This window comes from Diorhabda carinulata, chromosome 4 (assembly GCF_026250575.1).
Source record: "Diorhabda carinulata isolate Delta chromosome 4, icDioCari1.1, whole genome shotgun sequence".
Classification (NCBI taxonomy): domain Eukaryota; kingdom Metazoa; phylum Arthropoda; class Insecta; order Coleoptera; family Chrysomelidae; genus Diorhabda; species Diorhabda carinulata.
In genome coordinates, this window is record NC_079463.1 from 32,125,298 (window position 1) to 32,149,200 (window position 23,903).

Sequence of the window (23,903 nt, forward strand, 5' to 3'; positions counted from 1 at the left end):
TTGAAAAAAAGCCTGTATAAGGTTCTTTTCATCGATAAGTCCTATAAAATATCTGAACATTGCAAACTTTTTGTAAAAGAAACAAATTTTTATGGACAAAATGGCTTTAAAACCGGTATATGTGGTGATCTGGAACCGTACATCTTCGCAAGAAGTTAAGCGTGTCCCTTTTATTGATACCGATAAGTACAAAATGAATTACAAACATTCAATAATGAAATTTAACTAACAGATGATGGATTTGTATCAAAAACTGCTACATAATAGAATCTGAAGCATAATGGTAGCAGGAAATGGACAATTCTGCTTTGAAACATTCTAAAAACAGTCCCCCATCGAGAATCTTTGGTATTGGATGATATATTTCAAAATACACCAATTCCTGAATGTTTAGGTAATTTGGAGAATTTTTCAACAGTTTATCATGTAGTAGACAATATACTGAAGATAATTACTGTAATTGATGAAAAAAAAAAATTATGTTAAAATCCAGTTCCCATACTAATAGGATTATGTATCAAAAAGTTATGGTACTAAAAAGTCTCTAATGTTCATTTGAGGTAAGTAAAAACGAATATTACACCAAAATGAACTTAGAATTGTAGCGTTTTATTTTTTGTCTGTATAATTAGCGAATAATGTTATATAAAAAAAATTTTTTATGTAATAAATTGAGTTAAAAATTCAGTTAAACAACGACTAGTTTCAAATTTTCTTAACTATTAAAACGGCGGTTGGAGCCAAGTCTGAAAAGTAAAATACCACAATTAGAAGAAGAAATATAAATAATATACTACAAGTAACTTACCCAGCGATTCCAAAGGTTTGTCGTAATCATCAGATTGAAACACTTTTTTTGGAAAATTTGTCATAAGATTGAAAGGTTCTTGAGTATTGTTTCTTTTCATTTCTATAAAGAGACGAACAGCCGATAATGGTTCTTTAGCACCGAAACTTTGAGTAACTGATGAACCATCAGGCAACCGGATCTGTAATTTCACTTCAGAATAACTTGTTTGTGGTCTAATAGCAACTGGAGCAGCTGCCGGTGTTGGAGCAGGCGTTGGTGGTTCAGATTGATTACCGAATTTTGCTTTACGAGCTAATTTATCCTACACAGCAAGAAATTTCATATTTACAATGAGGTTACAGTCGACTAATTAATTGTTACCTGTTCAATTTGTTCTTTAATTCTTTGCCTAGCTAGCCTTTCTTCTTCTTTTTCTTTTTTTCTTTGATCAATAATTTTTTTCATTTCAAGTTCTTCGTGCTTCTTTTTAGCTTCCAGTAATTCTTTCCCGGATTTGATCCTATTTTTTTCCCTGAGCAATGCTTCTTCTTTCTCTTTTGCTTCCCTTTCTAATCGGCGAGCCTTCAATTTAGCCTCTATTTTGGCTAATTGTTCTCTTTTCTCTTCATCCGTTAAAGGTCTTTTTTCCTCTGTTGATTCAGAAAAGCTCTGATGACCTATAAATATTGCATCAAACGAATTTTCAACGCTCGCAGAATATCTTAAATTTAGACTAATTCGCGCAAAGTTTAACCCACTAATTGAAATACTGATTTCTTTCCATATCCTGGTTAAACATCTTATTTTTAACACACAAAACAAGTAGTTTGGTTAATTTTTTATTAAAATATTCTAGTAACCATATTTTTACATTATAATTTGGAAATTTGCTCGGAATTTTCCCGAATTTTCAATGAAAATCGTATCAAACAGTTTTATGGTATGATCTGAAAATTGTACAGATAAATATGAAATTTACCTGTTTTTGTAGCATGAAATTCTACAGCTTCATTAGTATCAAACAATTTTCCACAATCATCGCATTTAATTGATTTTGCTACAGCCGGAGTTTCTTCGATATTCCCCGATTCTGGTTGGGTTTGGGGACTCGCACTATTTTCACCAGCAGCCTCTGGGTTAACTTGTTCCTCTTTAACAGGTTCTTCAGATCCTGTTACTTCTTCCTCATTAGCCAGTAACCATTCCATAACATTTTGTACATCATTACAACCAGTTGCTTTTACTGCTTGTTCTCTAATTTTGTAATTCAAAATGTAGGTTATGTTTTAAATACAGGTTTATACTTACACTCGTTGTTTACTGAAACCCATTTCCATTAAAGTATCTACAACGTTTGACATATTGTTAAGAATATTTCTCTAAGTTTACAACAGACAATTCCAATAAAATTTTGTCAAGTAACTATTTTGGTTGTTAACCTTGATAATGAGATATTTTTTTTCTACAAACACTATTGCCATCTATTATTGAGTAATTGGGCTAATTATTACGTCATTGCACTGTTTTCAGTGAGTTACCCCTAAAAATAAGGGAGTAATCGAATAAACATATAATTTACAACTACCGATTTTCTCTTATAATTCCATTAATTTTTTCCAGCGTCACCTGAAATTTTGTAAAATTGTATCAAATTTTTCAACTTTTATTTCAATATCTTATTGGGTGAACCGTTCTGATTAAAAGTGATGACGTCATATGTAACGTTGACTTCGCAAATCAATGACTACAACTGTCATATTTTGAGTGTGGTGTGCACCCATATGTCAACAAAAAGGCCGTGACTATTCGCACGTTCCCGTGTAAATACAAAACACGGATAGAATAATCCATATTAATTTACAAAAACTCGTTGTAATTTATGCTATTTAAATTGAAAAATTAGGTTATGCACAATAGTATACATGACTGATGTTATAAATTCAAGTCAATTTTAATTATACAATTCGATTACAGATTTGAATAGTATTTTCATTATAAATGAGACCGTGTTTTTTAGTAGCGACCACTATGTGGATAATTATAGCTTCGTCATAAAATCAGTCAATACTTATGTCGTAAAAGGGATACAAAAAGTATCGGGGTACAGTTAAATCAGCCATCATGTTGGATGTCCGCGTTCAACTCTCCTCAGACTCAACCAATTCACTCATATTATATATGAAATGAAAAAACTTGATTTAATGACGGTTTTTAGACCAAAACGAACAACTTATCTCTAATTAGTTCTCGAGATATGAAAGAAGAAACTTAAAGTGGGTCCATTTGTGTGTCCTTGTTTTCACGAGAGCGTGCGAATAGTCACAGCCAACAAAAAATATAAACAAAAACTTAACCTTAATTTAGTTAATGTTTATATTAACGGACAAGAAAAAGTGGATATTAATTTCGTTTTAACATTGATTATTAATGGTTTGTAAAGGTGAACCGTAAAAATGGATAATCCAGGTAATAGTTTATTTCAAAATACGGAAATAAATTTGAACAACTCTAGAAATGAAGAGGAAGAAGAGGATTTGGAGGATCAGAAGCGAAGAAATGAAGAGGTAATTCGAAATATGTTTCGTACTACTTTCAACAAAATTTTCATAAAAAAATAAAGGTGAAATAAATTTTAGTTACAAAATTTAGTGAGGACAAAATTAGACGATTTCAGTTACGATGAAAGCACAGTAAATTCTTCAATAGTTTCGACGATTTCATACGATGAGACGCAAAAAAAATATTTAAACGCCAATAATCACCAAGAACAATTACAATTATTGTATGATATAAGACTCAGGGAATTGCAAGCTTTAAAGGAAGAACATAAGGAAACTGTTGAAAATATGACTATTAATATGGATGCTATGAAAAAGAAATTGATACTCACAGAAGCTGAATTAAATCAACTTAAAATCTCGTATAAAAATAGTGAATGTTTATTAGGTAATATTGTGATTGTGTTTAAATAATGATTATATCAGTGTTGTGTCATTTTAGTTGAAAAAACTGGTGCTCTTAAAGAATTAACATCAGTATTAGAAAGTAAGGAAAATCAAATTGAAGAATACAAAAAACTTATCGATAATGTATGTATCAATTATCATTTTACCAATAATATCTTAAAATATATATTTTTACAGATGAATTTAGAAATTTCTACATACAGGTCGACTATAAATGACCTACATTTGAAATTACAAGGGGATAGGAATCCGTTTAGTAATGCAAATAAACAATTTAACAGCGAGGAATATAAAACGGCCGTTCAAGAAAAAGTTGGGAAATTGGAAGCTTTATTAGAAGAAGAAACAAAAACAGTCAAACTATTGGTGAGTTATTACTACTGATGTATTGAATAAATTAATTTTTTTTTCAAATATTTAACAGGAAAAAGAAAATATTACACTCAAAGATGAATTAACAAAATTGATTTCGTCCAAAAACAATGACGCAAATTTAATGAAGGCTTTGACGAAAAATTTTGAAAGTGCTCAGCAGCAGTGCGAGGAATTAATTGATGTAGTGGAAACTTTAAGTAATGAAAATAAACATTTGGAGGGTGAGTTCCCAATTTTTTTTATCAAAATATCCTGTTTAAATGTGAAATTTGTTAAATATTTGTTTATTTTTTTAGAAAGATTAACAAATATTTATAATACATCTGGTAATGAAAAACTTCCTTTGGTAAGTTATTTTTATATAATAAAATATGTGAAAGAATTAATTTGTTCATTATTTTCAGGACAATAACAATTTAACACCAAACAAAGATAAATTGAAGAAACTTTTAGTGGATAAGTCGTTTCAAATCAATAGTTTGCATGCTAAATTGAGGTAATTTTGAATTTGTTAAAATATCTTTTTACGTGCTACAGAAATTATCGACGTACGAAAGTTTTCAATCATCTGAAAATATAAAATAATGAGTTTTTAAGGATCTTAGTGTTTTTTCTTAATTTTTTTTTGGGAATTTAAGGTTTTTGTTCTGGATTTCTGGGAAACCCTATAGATTTATGTAACATTCTTCAAAATATGGCAGATTTGTAGCCGATATATTTTTATTCACTCAAAAAATGGATATATGATAGAAAAATCTATATTTCACTACAGGGAACGATGAGAAAGTCGTGGAATTGAATGTTGCTCCAATTTTAGATTTTTGGAACACCTTATATATATTTTTGTACTAAAAAATCTCATATATATCAAAAATTTTCAAATATGCAGCTCATTTACTTGGAATTGCTCTCAAAAGATGGTTATATGACAGAAAAATCTATATTTTACTAAAGGGGTTGATAAGAAAGTTGTTAGATTGCATATTTGGGAATGAAATGATTGCCAAAAAGACAATAGTTAAATTTGTGTATCAATATCATGAAAATATAGTTTTCATGGCTCTCGGTAATTTTTTCCTCATTCGGATGCAATTTAAGACTCCAATTTTGGATTTCTGTGAAACCCTATAGATTTTTTAGGCTGAAAAAAATCACTTTCATCAAAATACATAAAATTTGTAGCTCATATATTTTTATTTACTCTCAAATAATGGATATATGATAGAAAAATCTAAATTTTACTACAGGGGGCTGTAAAGAAAGTTGTGATAGTGCAAATTAGGAAAACAAAATTTTTAGCGCCTCGTATCTCGTAAATAGTAAAGTTTAATACTATTCCATATTTCTGTGGTAATTTTTTCGTTTATATTTTTAGAAATTACGAAGAAAATATGAAAGAATTATTGGAATACAGAAAATTGAAATCGGATTCTTACCAAAAAGAATTCAAACAATGCGGTAAATGATATTCCATTTATTTTCATTGTATTATATTTGAATATCACTTTTTATAGATAATGAAGATCACACGAAAAATTTGATTTTGATGCAAAACGATCTACGAAATTATAAAAGAATGATCGAAGACAAAAACCAACAAATCCTCAATTTGAACAGCACCAACAAAGACCTTTTGGCTAAAATGGAAGAAACTCTATCCCAAACTCGAAACGACATCAAGAATTTCTCCAGCAAATACAGTTTACCCCAATTGGAAAAAATGGCGGAAGATTTGAAAGCTTCCGAATACAAAATTGCATATTTAGAAGAAAAACTGAAACAAGCCGAAGATAACAAAGAAAGTGAATTAAAAAATGAGCTCGAGACACTAAAACAAACCGTCGATAAAGAGAGGACGAACCTCAAAAACGAAATAAATAAATTGAAACAAGAATTGGAAATATCTTCTGAGGAATTGAAGAATTTGAAACGGTACGCAGACGAATTGGTTAACGAAAACGTCCAACTGAAATCTTCAGTTAAATCCGAAGATCACTATCTGCAATCAGTGGAAGCCCTTCAAAACGCCCAAGAACAGTTGAGGTTGTTGCAGGAAACCGTCGACGAATTGACCAATTTGAAAACTATCGCCGAAGGCGAACGGTGCACTTTCGAATTTGAAAATAAAAGTTATAAACAGCAGTTGGAAAATTGTCAGAATTATGTAGAACGACTCGAAACGGAATTGGAAGACGTTGTGATGAAATTGAAGGCGAAAGAAGATTCGATAAAAAATTTACAAGAAACGGTTAAGGAGTTGAAAGAAGAAATCGATGTTGGTAGAAAGATGAAAATTCAATTAAAACATATGAGCGAAGAAATTAAAACCAAAGAACAAATTATAGAACGTTTGAATGAAGTGGTAGAAAGTTTAGAAGAAAAATTGAAAAATTCAAGGGAAGACAAAATTGAAGAAAATCTAGGGGACGAAGTAGATACAGTTGATAACGAAAATGCAGTTAAAACAGATTTTGCAGCAGAATTGAAAGCGATAGAGGAAGAAGAATTGGAAAAACATAAAGGTTTGTATAAAAATTTTTGTTTTTACCTGTTATTTTAAACTGATTTTCTATATAAAAGACTTGAAATCACGAAAAAATGAAATTTATAGTGAAAAAAATATTTACAGATCTATTTTTTTCATTTTAAACGATTCTACAGGTCGTATTTAATTTAATTTAATGAAAATATTTTTAGAAAATAACTTTTCCGAACTGGCATCGTTGGTACAATACCACTATCATCTGTTCGTTTCACATACCCCGAAATAGATCTGAATTGTTTGCTCGTTTAGTTATATAAAGTGTAAGTCAATTTTCATATTCTGCATTTAGTTTACTCCGATCTCGTAATAATTATTATATCTATGGTTCCAATTAAAAATCTATGATAATTATTTGACATTTGACAGATTTAGTACTCTTACATTTTATGTTTGTCAGTGCGTTTTTGTTCATATTTCCAATTTCTTCTAGCATATTCTCTAAATTCGGGGTAAAATCTTAAAATAATTATAAAATCACTTGTCGTTTTGTACTATTTTGAACATTACAATAACTTTTACGTAGAAAAATAGCTACAACATTACCATCATCTGTTCGTTTTCTTTATTCCAAGATATAAATAGTTTGTTCTTTTCAATTATTTTTTATTCAATATTAATTTCTTTTATTTGGATCATAGATAAAACAATAATTATCACTATGTCCATAGTTCTGATTAAAATTCTATGACAATTGATTGACATTTGACAGATTTAATACTCTGCTATTTTGTATACGTTTATAAAACGTTGCCGGTTCGGTTTTGTTTACATTTCCAATTTCTACAATATTCATACATCCTCTCTTATTCGGCATATAATGATGAAATCACTTTGTCGTTTCGTACGATTTGGAACAGAACTTCCAAAATTGTCATCGTTAACCCTTTGTAGAAGCCGATATTTTATCAATAGAAATAAAACTACGAGAAGAAATTCAAGAAGAGTATTTCAAAAGGCTGAAAGATGTCGAAGAAAAATACCAAAAATTATACAGATCTAGTAAAGACGTTCGTAAAGAACAAGAAGAGAAATTAAGAATACAAGAAAATAAATTCAGGGAACATTTAGCGATGGTGTTGAGAGAATGTACTCAAAAAATTAAAGAGTACGAAGAAGGTAATCAAGATTTGATTAAGCAATTGAGACAATTCCAGGGTCAAAATAACGAATTTAAACAACTTATTCAACAGAAAGATGCGAGTTATACAACTTTGATAAAAGAAATACAGTCAAATAGTCAGGTAAGTTCGATATCTTCATTTTTCTTTTTATCGTTTATGATTTAATAATAATAAATTGTATTGTTATTTTTTTTTAATAAAAATACTTGTAGAGGGATAGTGAAAGGTGGAAATTGTGGTCACAAAAAGTGTTAAGTAACTGTTTGAAAATAGAAGCGACTAATAAGAAAAGTAGAGACAATATTTTATCTAAAATGAAAGATTATGATTCAGAGGTAAGTTAAAAATTGAAATATTTAATTTCAAATAATTTAATAAATAGTGCAAAAAAATTTGAAATTTCAGGTCGCAGCAGTTGAAAAATCTTATGAAAAGATAACAAAAATGATTACAGCAAGGAAATAATATTGAATGTAGAATTATAATCTAATGTTGTCGTTTATCAATTTAATATACAAAACTTTAATTTACTGAAAGTGTGATATTTATTTTTCCAAAATTCCTATAAAATAAGAGTTGCTTCCAGAAGAAAAAACCAAATTAGATACCAACAACTGGATATTAACTTCATTAAACTGTTAATTTAGAATGGATCAAACTTTATTTCATTTATTTTATTCAGTTTATCCTTCTTTCTACTACATTACAACATTCTGGTATCTTATTATCTCTCCTATAATTCCTAGTATTCCCACTGTTCCCAATCTTGTTCCTCCATGTCTTCATTAATCACTATAGTTTATTTGTAATAGGTTTGAGAATTTTTGGGATTTTCTTTTGTAAAATCTAAGAACATTTGGGCATCTGGTTTTTGCTTCCACATTTCCTGGTACTTCCACATCATTCCTTCAGGTCTTCCTTCAATAATGTTCTTCCAAGTCTTCCTCTGTCTATACCTTGTTTCTGTTAATCATTTTAAGGGTTCTCTTTTGGGATTAATCAAATCTAAGAACATTTTTACATTCCGTCATCTAGATTTTGCTTCTACAATCCTTAGTACTCCAAATATCATATCTCCAGGTCTTCCTTGAATATATTTCCATATCCTGGCATCTCATTTTTTGCTTCTACTATCATCAATACTTCCAATAACATCTTCAATATCGTTCCTCCAGATCTTTCTCAGTCTACACTTTCTTCTTGACTATAGTCAGTTTCTAATTGATGGTTTGTAGGCTTTTCTATCGAGATAGATAAATTTTGAAAATATTTTTACATTCCTGTATCATATTTTGGTATTCTACAATATCCAGTACTCTTATATCACTGTCCAGGTCTTTCTTGGTCTGTACTTCTTATACATTATATCTTATTTCTTTTATCTTCTTTCCTCTTCTGGTGTTATATTTAGTCTCGGTAATAATTCCACCTTTATTCTCTATTATTTCTGTACCTTTTTTGATTATTACTTTGAATTTTCGATTGCATATAAGATCCCCAGACTTCTTTTTTTCCTCTATACTCCCTAATTTTCCAAAATTTTTCTTGTCGATATTAAGTTTAAACAATTAGTTATTTTGGTGAAAACTTGAAAACAACAAATTTCACTTTAAATATATTACAAAAATAATTTAAATTATAATTCGGTTTTTTCTTTAATGCGGTTCAAAATCTTTCCGCAAAGTTTTACTACGTTATGGAAAAATTCATCTTCACCCGTATCCTTCTCTACTAATCTTCTATATTTCTCTTGTAGAAGCAACAAAACGCTTTTATTGAAATGATCCTTACACTGTTCACTCACTACATCCATGGAAACCAAACACTTTTCAATCGAATCGTGATCATCTTCATAATTTTTAAATATTCCATTCAAAAGTTTGTTAATGTGATAACACCAATTTTGATTAATTAATTCCTTCTCTAAAGGAATGTTGTGATACTGATTTAGAGCTAAAGCGTTTGAGTTTTCTAAAGCTTCTCTTTTTTCTATAAACAAATCCGTCATTAAAGTAACTATTTTCAACTGGATTTTTATTGAAGATTTCTCGAAAACTTGGGTTATTATAAAAACCCCGCCGTTTTCTACAAACTTCTTCTGTGCTAAAGGAAACCTCCTTAAAAGGCAACCAATAGCATATACAGTATGACCCAAAATATCCTCCAAGGAATTTGTGTCTAAAATCCTTAATAGAACGGGGATACTTCCAGTTTCCAGTGCGTGTATTTGAACCCTGGCGTTGTTTTGAACAAGAGAACCGAATAATTTCAAAGTTTTTTGTTTTATAACATCATTAGACGAGTTTAAGTTTTTATATACAACATCTCTAAACCCATTTTGCCTGACGAATTCTAATCCATTATCAAATTGGTGACCTAAGAAATCAAAATCGTCCAGGATGGTTATTATGTTATCGACATTAGGTTCTTTTTTATCCATTTCATTTTTATGTTGTTTTAAAAGATCTTCCAAAACCTCGGCGTCTATTTTTGAAATTAGATTCAAACTTCCTAGTTCTTTTTTTATTTCGTCGTACGTGCGATAAACTGGTTGCTTCGATACCGTTTCTTCATGTTTCATTTGCTTCAACATTTTCTTTAAATCTTCTAAATTGAGATCTTCATCTTTTGGTTGTGATGGGACTTCTAGTACATCGGTTTTTTCGTTTTTTTCTTCTAATAATTTGGCTTCTACGAGTCCTGTATTCACGTTTATTCGGTAATGTAATCCGCTTGGTACTTTTTGATCTACAATATTAAATTATAAGGTTTGTTTCGTATTAAACGAATTCTAACCTAGTTTTTTAGTGCTGCTGAAAATTACCTTTCTTTACCGTTTGCCATTCTTTTGTAGGTATAAACGGTTCGTTATTTTCCTCCTTTTCATCGCAAACGACTCCTATTCCTAATATAAATAGTATTAAAAGTTTCATTTATAAAAATGTAATATACACAGCACAACGTTCCTATTCATAATTCCCACCACAAACTAACCTATTCCATAGACGGTTCATATATATGACACAAGGTTAAGTCAATTTTTTATTTCCCGTATAGATCCCTAGATGGATCTGCAACACTAAATTGAAATCTAATTTACAGAAAATAAGTAAAAACTAATAAATTTGCGTCAATACTGCGTGACACATTCCAATTACTTGTCAATATCAAAATTAAATTTCCCAAAATAGAATACGCTGTCAAATTAGAATTCACACATCTAGATGACGCTTTTTTACTCAGAACTATTGCCGTGAACCATCAAAATATAGTTAGTTAGTTCTAAAAAATTGAAAATAATATCGTATATATACAAAAAATGAAATTGAAACTTTTCCTTCAAGAATCTAAACAAACGACAAAATATCAGAAAATTTACTACAAAATATAAATATGTTTGTTGTTGAGTGAATTTCGAAATGACGTGTGACAGGAACAGCTGACAAGTACACAATTTCTTCCCGTACATAGATAGTTAAAAGAGTTAACGCTGATGCAACTAAAGCATACAGTCAATATTAAAGATTGAGAGAGTAACATGTGAGTGGAATTGTACTATTGGAAGAAAGAGCATCGGCTTACTACTCTCTATCTCCCTCTACTCATCAATAGAATCCATAGAGATATTACCTGTAATATCTCTATGATAGAATCTCCACATTTGCCGTTCCTATTACTCGCTAATTCATCGTTTTGGCTATCAAATTAGAATAGTGCAGATAGAGATAGAGATAAATATTTATCGAGTTCGATGGTCAAAACAGCGCCCCCATTAACTAACCGCTTCCTAATAATTTTCAATTTATCTATGATCAGTTTCTTGTATTGACATTAAGTTGTCAACTAATCATGTCATTATGTATTTTTTTTATAATTTTTCCAAGAAGAATTTAAATAATTTAACAGTTAACACTAAACCAAAGATGATTAAATGCTTTTTGTTGGAATCGGTTAATTAAAACCCATTAGTTAGGTGAGTTCCAATTGAATTAACCTTAGCTTTTGTTTATAAATAAGGGCGTCTATATAAAAATAAATAGTGACAATACTATTCACGTTGAAATATTTTTAAATTAGTGATTCGAACGATAAAACAAAACATTAAATTGTATACAGTTCAACTTATTTATCAAATAAATACCTTAACAAGAACATGTCAAGTATTAATGACATTATTATTAGTGTTATTGATAATGCTAATTTATTATCTGTGAATTAGTTTTACGAAAACAAAATTTCATTTAATCAGAACAGTAGTGATACAAAAATAGATAACAAATAACTTCAAGTAATTTTTTTATGAACTCGTTTTTTTTTCGTAAATATTATGATTTTTATTGTGTTGTTAGTATGAAAATGGGGTGTGTGAGTAGTAAAAGTGATATAAATGACAGACACCCCAATATATTTCAAGTAACAAACGTTGACGATCAAGGTAAAAAGATAAAACCCGGAAAATTACAAGTAACCGAGACAGATTTGATTTTTTACCAAAGAGGAAAAAAACCAACGAAATGGCCGTTAAGGGCTCTCAGGAAATATGGATGTGATACGGATATTTTCAGTTTCGAATGCGGCAGAAGATGTCCTACAGGACACGGTATTTACGCTTTTAAATGTAAAAAAGCGGAACTGTTATTTAACATTGTGCAACAATATATAACAGGTATTAAAAAATAAAATAAAAAAAAAATAAAATTTACTGTAATAATATGTGTTGTTTAAAGGAAATCTCGCGGATGAATCAAACCCCAACGATTCGCTCGCTAACGGTCAACTTTTAGTAACGAGGAGACCAAATTTGAACAATATATTTCAAGTTCAAACTGAGGGTTATTTGAATCCGATATCTGTACCTCCGGTTTCGAGACCGATCGTCGGTAATAGCCGGCCGGGTTCTGTGGGGAGTAACGGTCCTTTAAGCCCTACGTTATCTCCTCCTCCGCAAGTTGAAACTCCTACAGAACATAATAATAACAAAAGAGGCAGCTTAGTACCTGAGCCTACGTATACAAATAGCCTAGTATTAGATAGTAGTTTGATGTTACCACAGTATATAAATATGGGCAGCTCAGAAGTTACAGAAGTGAGGTATGATGATGTTTTTGTTATTTTTGGTTCAAATTGTATTTATTTTTGTATTATCAGCGGTCCTTCTCGTTTGTATATGAACGTTGATATGCCGGAAGAACCAGAAGAACGTCATTGTTACGCTAATATTGATACTGAAGATTTAGAAGTTGCAAGACTGCCAGATACGACTTTAATACCTTATGTTAGTGTTGATCCTAATGTAGTAGAAGTGAATTATGCAGAGTTAGATTTGAATGGTGATGGAGATAGAAACTCCAATGTACCAACTGTAAGTTTTTTTACTATTTTTATGATACAATGATATTTTTTTATATTTTTAATTGTAAATTTATTTATATATTGGGTGTTTATTTTCAATTCAAAATAGTTTTTCAACTTCTAATGTTTGAAATTTATGATTTATTTGAATGTTTCATACATTTATATTTCCAAGTTTAAACAAATAAATAATTAATGAATTTTTATATAAATTGAGCATTGAGCATTACAAATCGTTATTTTTATTATTTTTTATTAAAAAAGTTTTTAAATGAATATCAACAACAAAAACAATGAAAATATTAAAAGTTCCTTCCAGTCATTGTGATAATTGAGGTTAGGTAACAATTTAATTTGTTATTTAATAAAAAAACTTTAAAATTCGTATATATTCTTGGGTTCTTAATTATTTCAACACGAATTAAATAGCTACTTTTTATATTTTTGACACTATGTATATAAATATATTAAAAAATGTACCTTCTCGATTTTGAATTTGTGGTTATTGACATTAGGTTGTTATATTCACTTTATTTAATAAAAAAATCCGATTTTACAATTTAATTCATTAGAATTGACGTTTTCGGCACTAATTATACATTATTTTGAAAAAATAAACTTTTTACACCATAAAGAATGTCCATCACTTCAAATATAAACTGGATAAAACTTGAAACATTATATTTGTTTGCGGGTCTAATTCGGAACTAATCGTGTACGTTTGTTGTTATTCCAGTTATGAATTTGTACATAGTTCCGTGGTGGCGAGTCATTTCCATTCATTTCATTATTTAATAAAAAAATTCAATATCACTATTTATTGAGTTACAATTAACGTTTTCGGCACTAATGATATATTATTTTTCAAAAAAAATTTTTTAAGATATAAATAATGTCCATCATTTTAAAAAAAATTCAAACAACTGGATGAAACTTGAAATATTAGCTTTGTTAGTGAGTCTAATTCGGAACTCATCGTACGTGTTCGAGACTATGAATATTTACAGCTCCGTGATGGCGAGTCACATCGTTTCTGGTGGTTGTACAATTTTTGTAGATTATAAATTCGATTTTAGAATATTCAATAAACGACATAATATTCTAACAGTACTAGGTTGTTCAAGATCATAGAAATAACATACTCCTGTATCTATACGTAATGAAGAATCGATAGCTCGTCACGCGAACAAAACTATTGACATTTGACATTGTGGTTATATTGTTTGTTTACCTATGTTTATTTAATTATCAGGTAGTTCCGGAAGGTCCCAGTATAAAGGAGAAATACGTAACGATCGATTTTCAAAAAACCACGGCTTTATCACAGTCAATAAACCCTAATATGACGGTAGAAGAGGGTTGTAGAAAAACTAGACATAATTCTACGATTAATTATCACAGTTCAGTAAGTGATTGAAAATAATCAACAACTTGTGATGTATTTTTTTATTTATTATAATTTGTGACGATTGTGAGGTGTTTTTTTGAGGTTAATTTTTCAATAAAACTCAATGGGAACGCCTCACAATCGATTATTAATCAATGGAAACATTTTTTTGTAATAGATTTTACAAATACCAAAGATATTATTACCGTTAATATTTTTTAATGAGTGTCAAAGATATATTTATAGGTTATATGTAAAGTGAACAAAGAAGAACAAGAAAAAAAAAGAAGTCATTTTAGCCAAAGATATTTTTAAGTGATTATAGATTTTTGTAATAAATTTCGTTTTATAAAAAAAATAATATTTTAATTGTATATTATGTGCTGATTTTGATTAAGTACAACAAATTTTTTAATAAATGATATTTTACAATAAATGAGTTTTATTCAGTGTCAAAGAGAGAGGGAGGGAGAGAAAAACTGAAATATAATGGGTCAGAGAGAGAAGGGAAGTCAGTGATAGAAGGGGATAATACATCATATTTAGTTAGAGCAGGAGACAGATAGTGCTTTGAAGAAAATAGAAAGAGAGAGAGAAAGAGTGAAGTTGATTGTTACGTAGAGAGAGATAATGAGTCGAGAAGAGGAGAAAGAGAGTGAGGGGAGGCACAGAGAGAGAGAGAGAGAAATTGATTTTTAGTGAGAGAGAGTGAGGAGAGGCACAAATAGAGAAAGAAAACGTTTGGGAGAGAAGGAAATTGATTTTTAGAAGGAGAGAGTGTATAAAGTCACAGAGAGAGACAGAAAGAATGTTTAGTAGTGTGAGAAATCGACTGTTAGAGAGAGAGGGAGAAAGATATCACGAGAAAGACAGAGAAGAATCGAGAAAGTGAATGTATGAGAGAGAGGGAAAATTGATTGTTAGAAAGAAAAGGTGGCGAAAAAAGGAGAGAGATAGTGAATAGGAAGTACAGCGAGAGGAAAATTGAGTGGTAGAGGGAGAGAAATAGAAAATGGGAGATAGAGATAAAGAGAGATTAGGAGAGAAGGTGCTAGGAAAAGAACGTCAGACAAAGAGAAAAATAAATGGAACACTAGAGAAAGAGATATTGGATAGGACAGAGAAGGAGTGATTTGGAGACTGAAAAAGAGTGAGAAACACACACAACAAGGAGAGAGAGACATATAATGAGTTGAACTAAGATAGTGAATCAGGGACAGAACGAAGCACGAAGTGGGCGGAGAAGAGGAGGAGCTAGTGAGAGAGAGAGATATTGAAGAGGTGTTTAACAAAGACAAAGAGAGAGTATCACAGAGAGTCAAAAAAAGAGAGATATTGTATAGGAGAGAGTGAATGGGACATAGATTTGAATAGTGATTAGGATAGAGAAAGAGAAAGAAGAAGTGATTCGGGGACAGAACTAAATTGAGACAGAGAGAGGAGGTGGAAAAGAGGCGGAGCTACTGGTAGAGAGGGAGTGATTGAGAGTGAGTGGGAGTCGTGAAAGGAGTGGGAATGAAAGAGAAAGGAATAGTGACAAAGTAGGAGCTATAAAAAGAGTAGGAGACAAAAATAAAGAGAAATTGAGTGCTATAGGAACAGAGAAAAACGAGTGGGAGACGCAGAATAAATAGGGGAGAGAAAAATTGAGATTCTGGAAGGTATTGAGTGAATGGATGACAGAAAAAGTGGATAGAACAAGGAGAAGTGAAGCTGAGAGAGATTAAATGATAAAGAGAGAAGTGGAAGACATAGAATGAGTCAAAGTTTTGGGAAAATACACTAAATCAACTTGCTGCTGGCGTCTAGCTGTTAGTGATGAAGAAACTCGATATTTTTTTCATATAAATCCAACCACCCTGTATATTAATCTACCACCGCAACACCTGGTACTAAATATTCAAGCTTTACAAAAAATTCAATGCCCACTACATATTAATAGTACCCATATTAACTGAAAACAATTTTTTTTTCTTATTTTGCTTACTTACATTCTGCATAGCAATCTACATAGTTTTACATATCCTCCCCATCCGATAACGGAACCGCGTTAATCTATTGGTAGACTCGTACTTGTACGACGTTTTTTATTGGCGGAAGGCGGTTCGGTTACGAGCGGATCCGCCTACTTGTTGCCCGAGGATAGGCAGGTGCAAAACAGTTTACTTACTACGAGATTTCGTATCGAAATGCGTAGTTAGATTTTCATTGATTTAATTTGTTAGTAATGTTAAATAAATTTGTTATAGGCGGGGTCAACGACAGATAAAAATTTAAACGTCACATTTTGACGTTATAGAAAGAGAAAATATTTAAAAATATGGCGGCTGCGCTTCGGGTTACTTTCCTAGCCACGTATTGACATTTCCGTATATTACAGGGCTGTACTTATTTATATTTAATTAGAATTAATTCTTTATTACAAATAACTAAAACGAAACGTTTTTTTTAATGATATCCGGCGATATAAAATAATGTAATGTATCGTAGCGTTCACGGCGAGGTTCTGCGAGCACCTGCCATCAGAAGGAGAGTGTACCTGTAGAACCACGTGTATATATAAGAAGGTGGGGGATCAGCTAGACTCAAGATCTGAGGGTCAAGTTTAGTGCCTAGTTCAGTGCCATTGATGCAAGGCTACGGCCGCGATTATAATCAAATAAATCGCGAAAAAAATCACGAGACAAAAAATTAAAAAAAAAAAAAAAAATTGTTTTCGGCGACTTTTATTATGTGTTAGATTTTTTTTTCGATATGGAAACGTGCGTTTTGATTCCTCAGGAGTTTAGCTTGTGCGTTCGAAGTGCCGGATTGGGGAATAGAAGGGAACCCGAGGTGTCCGTTTGGTCTAATACCGAGATATCTCAAGGGACTGTTTGTTATCCTTTTCAAGGGACTATTAGAATCGATAAACTCGACGTGTACGGCCAATTGGACGACGACGATGTAAGTAATTATTAAAAATTCCTCCATTTTTCCTGGGAGACAAAAATTTTTCAAAATATTCCTCCCAGTCCTCAATTACAACTATTCCATCAATTGGTACTTCCCCCGTACAACTTTGAATCGATATATTCCCTTCCCTTCGTATATCTTGATCAAAATATGTTTTACGAAATGTTAAATGAAAATTTATTATTGCACTAAACCGTTTTCAAGTTAATACGTTCCGATATACCTAAACCATAAGTTAACCATACTTCAGGCTGTTTGTCCTTGTCCTTATTGTCCTAATCGAGTAGAAATTCGTCCTGTTTCAAAACAGAGGAGTTACGCTGCTCCTAGAGACACGGCACGCGCGGTTTCGTTTAGATCACGATTAAGTTCGTCAATATTCACAAATTTCTTATTGTATACTTCGGAATTTTGGTTAAAAAACCCCTACAAGGTTGGAATAAATCGTTTAGTCTCGATTAGAACCGTCTAAACTCAATTAATCCCTTTGACAATCATTTTTGACCGGTTATCGTTAGTAGGTATTTTTAGATTAGGTAGTTGGTGCTACTGAACCAAAATGGACGACAGCGGGAGTGTTCCAGACAGGTACCTGTCAAAATTTTAAAAAATTGTGTTTTTTTTTGAACTTTCCGGACATTTCCTACAATTGGACTCGTATTCGACTACGTCACACAGTACGAGGGTTGTTACGAATGTTTATAATTTGATTTTTGATTTATTTTAACCAATTTGACAGCACCAAACGCTTTTTTAACGGTTAAGATATTCAGAGATTAATTGTACTCTAACTATTTAAATTCTTGTAAAACTTTCGTGATTATTTTCGTTTTGTTTTATTCGTAGTAATAAATTTGAGTAAAAACAACATTTAACGATTCATTTAAAGGTGCTCTTTAAATGATTACTTCACTATTTCATTTTTTTTTTCGACAAAAGCTAATTAAAGTTAACCGGCATCCGCAGTTAAATGAATTATACAGTGGATGCCGGAAAGTGATTAAATTACGTTTTAATTGGCATCTCAACGGATTCTCACCTAAACGATCTTTCCCTAATAATCACGACTATAAACGAATCCGAAAAAACAAACTTCACTAATTTCAAATTAGTTTTCCATCCTGCTGATCCACGACTCCATTTAAAAACTCTAGATGGCACTAGAGATCCGCGTCTTCAGTTTCCAGCCGTTGCCATTATCTGCGACGTGTAGCCTCTTAGCCTCTGCCCCATATGCGATGATTTAGGTCACAATTACAATTACAATCTTAAGGATACAACCCCAATTCCTCCATGAGCGAAATTTCTGTTTTTCCGCGTTTGTTTACTGTCTAGTATGAGTCCCAGACATTTCCTCTTTGTTGAGGTTAAGTTTCCGAACGAAATTGGGTGGCTCCTCCAATCGACACCGACTCTATGTATAGTTGAGTCGGTATATAGATTCGGTTGGTATCCATCCTTTCAGGTCTGGAATCGCATCGAGTTACTTGTAGATTTGTATTGGATGTTTCCCAATCGGTTTTTCTTCGATTCCTGCTGAGTTTTAGCTCAATGGAATCTACGCATCAACTATTGCCTCTAATCATTGAGATCTCGCTCTAGATTCGGTTGGTATCCAGCCTTTCAGGTCTGGAATCGCATCGAGTTACTTGTAGATTTGTATTGGATGTTTCCCAATCGGTTTTTCTTCGATTCCTGCTGAATTTTGGCTCAATGGAATCCACGTATCAACTATTGCCTCTAATCATTGAGATCTCGCTCTAGATTCGGTTGGTATCCAGCCTTTCAGGTCTGGAATCGCATCGAGTTACTTGTAGATTTGTATTGGATGTTTCCCAATCGGTTTTTCTTCGATTCCTGCTGAGTTTTAGCTCAATGGAATCTACGCATCAACTATTGCCTCTAATCATTGAGATCTCGCTCTAGATTCGGTTGGTATCCAGCCTTTCAGGTCTGGAATCGCATCGAGTTACTTGTAGATTTGTATTGGATGTTTCCCAATCGGTTTTTCTTCGATTCCTGCTGAATTTTGGCTCAATGGAATCCACGTATCAACTATTGCCTCTAATCATTGAGATCTCGCTCTAGATTCGGTTGGTATCCAGCCTTTCAGGTCTGGAATCGCGTCAAGTTACTTGTAGATTTGTATTGGATGTTTCCCAATCGGTTTTTCTTCGATTCCTGCTGAGTTTTAGCTCAATGGAATCTACGCATCAACTATTGCCTCTAATCATTGAGATCTCGCTCTAGATTCGGTTGGTATCCAGCCTTTCAGGTCTGGAATCGCATCGAGTTACTTGTAGATTTGTATTGGATGTTTCCCAATCGGTTTTTCTTCGATTCCTGCTGAATTTTGGCTCAATGGAATCCACGTATCAACTATTGCCTCTAATCATTGAGATCTCGCTCTAGATTCGGTTGGTATCCAGCCTTTCAGGTCTGGAATCGCATCGAGTTACTTGTAGATTTGTATTGGATGTTTCCCAATCGGTTTTTCTTCGATTCCTGCTGAATTTTGGCTCAATGGAATCCACGTATCAACTATTGCCTCTAATCATTGAGATCTCGCTCTAGATTCGGTTGGTATCCAGCCTTTCAGGTCTGGAATCGCATCGAGTTACTTGTAGATTTGTATTGGATGTTTCCCAATCGGTTTTTCTTCGATTCCTGCTGAATTTTGGCTCAATGGAATCCACGTATCAACTATTGCCTCTAATCATTGAGATCTCGCTCTAGATTCGGTTGGTATCCAGCCTTTCAGGTCTGTTGTTACGTTGTAGATCGGTAAAACGAGTTGATTGTAAATACGTAGCGTTTTGGATTAGAAACTTCAAAATACAGAACACACCATCGAACTTGTTTATCTAAGAACTGGTGCATTTATTAATCGCCTCGAGTGTTTTGATCATTAAGCCGTTCCTAAGCCCGGAGGCGATGGTTTCTGCTCCCATTTCATAAAAGAACGTTCTACAACACTTTAAAATACTAATTCTGCTATCCATTCACGAAAACGCGGCTAATTCATTATTTATTGATAAAGAAAATAACCAGAGATGGACTCACGATAACGGTGAATGTTGGGTAAGTTTTTTTATGGTTGTTGATCGACAGCGCTGTAACTAGCGCCCTCTACGAGACCAAATTACCGATTCCGATCACTTTTGTTTTCGAAACACCCTGTATGAATTGAGGACGGTTTATTATTAGACTTAACTGTCGGGAAAAAAATAAATTTCGATTTCGTTCCTGATCGTAACTCGAAGACAGATTCTTGTAAAGTATTTTTGAACGTTTAGAAGAACCGTTCGATGAGATGGTATTTAAATTGATATAAATAAATGCCTCGGAGTCATTAGCAGAAGATGCGAAGTTACAAATAACCGTATACGAGTATGACGATATGTACTTTGTGATTCAATTTATTTTGTATGTTAAAAGTAACCACCAAGCCAACTGAATTATGTTACCGATAGATTCATTGGTGAGGAAAGATGATTCGAAAATTAAGCTCGCTAGCCCGATGGTCTCGGAACCTTCTATTTTCGAGGCAGATAACATCTAGATGCATATTCATTTGAACAGATGATAGAGCAGCCCTCATTTGTCTTTAGAAAACCATCATTTGTCCTTAGAGACTCTTTTTTGAAAAACAAATCGATAATTTTTCTTTAATGACTGTTTTTATTGAAAACTAAGCTGTCAATTGTCATTAGAGGCTGTCAATTGTCATTAGAGACTGTCTTTTTCAAGAAAAAAGCATCTTGTGTCTTTAATAACAGTACGTATCGAAAATAAACCGTCATTTGTCTTTAGAGAACCAAAATTTGTCCTTAGAGACACTTTTTTAGAAAACAAATCGATAATTTTTCTTTAATGACTGATTTTATTGAAAACTAAGCTGTCAATTGTCATTAGAGGCTGTCTTTTTCAAGAAAAAAGCATCTTGTGTCTTTAATAACAGTCTGTATTGAAAATAAACCGTCATTTGTCTTTAGAGAACCAAAATTTTTCCTTAGAGACTCTTTTTTGAAAAACAAATCGATAATTTTTCTTTAATGACTGTTTTTATTGAAAACTAAGCTGTCAATTGTCATTAGAGGCTGTCAATTGTCATTAGAGACTGTCTTTTTCCAGAAAAAAGCATCTTGTGTCTTTAATAACAGTCTGTATCGAAAATAAACTGTCATTTGTCTTTAGAGGACCATCATTTGACTTTAGAGACTCTTTTTTGAAAAACAAATTGATAATTTTTCTTTAATGACTGTTTTTATTGAAAACTAAGCTGTCAATTGTCATTAGAGACTGTCTTTTTCCAGAAAAAAGCATCTTGTGTCTTTAATAACAGTCTGTATCGAAAATAAACTGTCATTTGTCTTTAGAGGACCATCATTTGACTTTAGAGACTCTTTTTTGAAAAACAAATCGATAATTTTTCTTTAATGACTGTTTTTATTGAAAACTAAGCTGTCAATTGTCATTAGAGACTGTCTTTTTCCAGAAAAAAGCATCTTGTGTCTTTAATAACAGTCTGTATCGAAAATAAACTGTCATTTGTCTTTAGAGGACCATCATTTGACTTTAGAGACTCTTTTTTGAAAAACAAATTGATAATTTTTCTTTAATGACTGTTTTTATTGAAAACTAAGCTGTCAATTGTCATTAGAGGCTGTCAATTGTCATTAGAGACTGTCTTTTTCCAGAAAAAAGCATCTTGTGTCTTTAATAACAGTCTGTATCGAAAATAAACTGTCATTTGTCTTTAGAGGACCATCATTTGACTTTAGAGACTCTTTTTTGAAAAACAAATCGATAATTTTTCTTTAATGACTGTTTTTATTGAAAACTAAGCTGTCAATTGTCATTAGAGACTGTCTTTTTCCAGAAAAAAGCATCTTGTGTCTTTAATAACAGTCTGTATCGAAAATAAACTGTCATTTGTCTTTAGAGGACCATCATTTGACTTTAGAGACTCTTTTTTGAAAAACAAATCGATAATTTTTCTTTAATGACTGTTTTTATTGAAAACTAAGGTGTCAATTGTCATTAGAGACTGTCTTTTTCAAGAAAAAAGCATCTTGTGTCTTTAATAACAGTCTGTATTGAAAATAAACTGTCATTTGTCTTTAGAGGACCATCATTTGACTTTAGAGACTCTTTTTTGAAAAACAAATCGATAATTTTTCTTTAATGACTGTTTTTATTGAAAACTAAGCTGTCAATTGTCATTAGAGGCTGTCAATTGTCATTAGAGACTGTCTTTTTCCAGAAAAAAGCATCTTGTGTCTTTAATAACAGTCTGTATCGAAAATAAACTGTCATTTGTCTTTAGAGGACCATCATTTGACTTTAGAGACTCTTTTTTGAAAAACAAATCGATAATTTTTCTTTAATGACTGTTTTTATTGAAAACTAAGGTGTCAATTGTCATTAGAGACTGTCTTTTTCAAGAAAAAAGCATCTTGTGTCTTCAATATCAGTCTGTATCGAAAATAAACTGTCATTTGACTTTAGAGAACCATCATTTGTCCTTAGAGACTCTTTTTTAAAAAACAAATCGAGAATTTTTCTTTAATGACTGTTTTTATAGAAAACTAAGCTGTCAATTGTCATTAGAGACTGTTTTTATTGAAAATAAACTGTCAATTGTCTTTAGAGAACCATCATTAGTCATTAGAGACACTTTTTAAAAAACAAATCGATAATTTTTGTTTAGAGACTGTTTTTATTGAAAATAAACTGTCAATTGTCTTTATAGACTGTCTCTTTCAAGAAAAAAGCATCTTGTGTCTTTATTAGTGTTGGTGTGAGGTTGCACTCAGTCTTTTAACCCACTGGTAGCAAATAGCCATACTAGAATGCACGACAATGAAGAGCTAATCACCTGGAGAAGAATTCCTTTCATAGGACCACAACTTTTTATAAGTTTTCCAGAAAGATATTTAGTTATAATCATAAAAAAGTGGGAAAATAAGACGAAATCGGTGGAATTGAGATCTAAACCCACCTACACGCCACGCCACCCCACGTCATGCGAAAGTTCTAGGATTTCATGTAGTGACTTTTCGGAAAAATTAATATAAACCTGATGCGATGAAATTTCAGAAATTTTGACCCATGTGGGATGAAGTGGCGCGGCGTGGCGTGTTTCCAGTGGGTTTTTGATTGTCGTTCGAAGGACGGTTGAGAAAACTCCTAAAAGTTTCTGTCATCTACGCAAGAAGTCAACGGAAACAGCCAAACACCTCGTCGAAGCTTGAATCTGAATGATTCCAAAAAAAAATTGGTGAATCGCTTCATCTATTCCATATTTGATCATGTAAATGAAGTATTTCAATGGCAGAAATCAACTCTAGTGACTTATCGACCCGTCAGCGACTGATTTCATGTATGGACGACATTTTGACCACCCGGG

The 23,903-nt window shown here is 31.9% G+C and overlaps 5 protein-coding genes across 5 annotated transcripts in view; 3 read left to right on the plus strand and 2 right to left on the minus strand.

The window, feature by feature from the left end:
• Positions 1–607: 607 nt before the first annotated feature.
• On the minus strand, positions 608–13,853 carry LOC130893472 (UBX domain-containing protein 1). Its single transcript, XM_057799643.1, has 6 exons — positions 13,630–13,853; positions 2,099–2,330; positions 1,770–2,044; positions 1,172–1,467; positions 809–1,112; positions 608–746 (listed from the first exon to the last, which is right to left on the minus strand). The coding sequence occupies exons 2-6, from the start codon at positions 2,149–2,151 to the stop codon at positions 706–708; spliced, it is 969 nt and encodes a 322-aa protein (XP_057655626.1). The 5' UTR covers positions 2,152–2,330; positions 13,630–13,853; the 3' UTR covers positions 608–705.
• LOC130893467 (putative leucine-rich repeat-containing protein DDB_G0290503) lies at positions 3,102–8,333 on the plus strand. Its single transcript, XM_057799639.1, has 12 exons — positions 3,102–3,354; positions 3,427–3,736; positions 3,791–3,879; positions 3,934–4,122; positions 4,181–4,352; positions 4,428–4,477; positions 4,536–4,627; positions 5,507–5,589; positions 5,646–6,653; positions 7,568–7,917; positions 8,010–8,132; positions 8,203–8,333. Exons 1-12 carry the CDS (start codon positions 3,244–3,246, stop codon positions 8,260–8,262), a joined length of 2,637 nt encoding a protein of 878 aa, XP_057655622.1. The 5' UTR covers positions 3,102–3,243; the 3' UTR covers positions 8,263–8,333.
• On the minus strand, positions 9,370–10,957 carry LOC130893468 (nucleotide exchange factor SIL1). Its single transcript, XM_057799640.1, has 2 exons — positions 10,622–10,957; positions 9,370–10,545 (listed from the first exon to the last, which is right to left on the minus strand). The coding sequence occupies exons 1-2, from the start codon at positions 10,728–10,730 to the stop codon at positions 9,434–9,436; spliced, it is 1,221 nt and encodes a 406-aa protein (XP_057655623.1). The 5' UTR covers positions 10,731–10,957; the 3' UTR covers positions 9,370–9,433.
• LOC130893471 (fibroblast growth factor receptor substrate 2) lies at positions 11,612–14,972 on the plus strand. Its single transcript, XM_057799642.1, has 5 exons — positions 11,612–11,770; positions 12,147–12,463; positions 12,525–12,888; positions 12,946–13,159; positions 14,402–14,972. The coding sequence occupies exons 2-5, from the start codon at positions 12,148–12,150 to the stop codon at positions 14,564–14,566; spliced, it is 1,059 nt and encodes a 352-aa protein (XP_057655625.1). The 5' UTR covers positions 11,612–11,770; position 12,147; the 3' UTR covers positions 14,567–14,972.
• Positions 14,973–17,101: 2,129 nt separating this feature from the next.
• The window catches only part of LOC130893469 (zinc finger protein 250-like), a 61,163-nt gene continuing 54,361 nt past the window's right edge, over positions 17,102–23,903 (plus strand). The window contains exon 1 of the mRNA XM_057799641.1: positions 17,102–17,482. Within this exon, the coding sequence (XP_057655624.1) occupies positions 17,291–17,482 (192 nt within the window). The 5' untranslated portion in view covers positions 17,102–17,290. The remainder of the gene's footprint in view (positions 17,483–23,903) is intronic.

What these genes read in the sequence shown, in the direction of transcription:
- LOC130893467 (XM_057799639.1), top strand. Translation starts at nt 3,244, where the DNA reads ATGGATAATCCAGGTAATAGTTTATTTCAAAATACGGAAATAAATTTG. An exon ending in CAAAAACAGTCAAACTATTG is followed by an intron (nt 4,123 to 4,180) that starts GTGAGTTATTAC and finishes AATATTTAACAG; the next exon opens with GAAAAAGAAAATATTACACT. An exon ending in GTAATGAAAAACTTCCTTTG is followed by an intron (nt 4,478 to 4,535) that starts GTAAGTTATTTT and finishes CATTATTTTCAG; the next exon opens with GACAATAACAATTTAACACC.
- LOC130893471 (XM_057799642.1), top strand. Translation starts at nt 12,148, where the DNA reads ATGAAAATGGGGTGTGTGAGTAGTAAAAGTGATATAAATGACAGACAC. An exon ending in TCAGAAGTTACAGAAGTGAG is followed by an intron (nt 12,889 to 12,945) that starts GTATGATGATGT and finishes TTGTATTATCAG; the next exon opens with CGGTCCTTCTCGTTTGTATA. An exon ending in GAAACTCCAATGTACCAACT is followed by an intron (nt 13,160 to 14,401) that starts GTAAGTTTTTTT and finishes TTTAATTATCAG; the next exon opens with GTAGTTCCGGAAGGTCCCAG.
- LOC130893472 (XM_057799643.1), bottom strand. Translation starts at nt 2,151, where the DNA reads ATGTCAAACGTTGTAGATACTTTAATGGAAATGGGTTTCAGTAAACAA. An exon ending in GGTTTCAGTAAACAACGAGT is followed by an intron (nt 2,045 to 2,098) that starts GTAAGTATAAAC and finishes TTACAAAATTAG; the next exon opens with AGAACAAGCAGTAAAAGCAA. An exon ending in TTAAAGAACAAATTGAACAG is followed by an intron (nt 1,113 to 1,171) that starts GTAACAATTAAT and finishes CTTGCTGTGTAG; the next exon opens with GATAAATTAGCTCGTAAAGC.
- LOC130893468 (XM_057799640.1), bottom strand. Translation starts at nt 10,730, where the DNA reads ATGAAACTTTTAATACTATTTATATTAGGAATAGGAGTCGTTTGCGAT. An exon ending in ATGGCAAACGGTAAAGAAAG is followed by an intron (nt 10,546 to 10,621) that starts GTAATTTTCAGC and finishes TTAATATTGTAG; the next exon opens with ATCAAAAAGTACCAAGCGGA.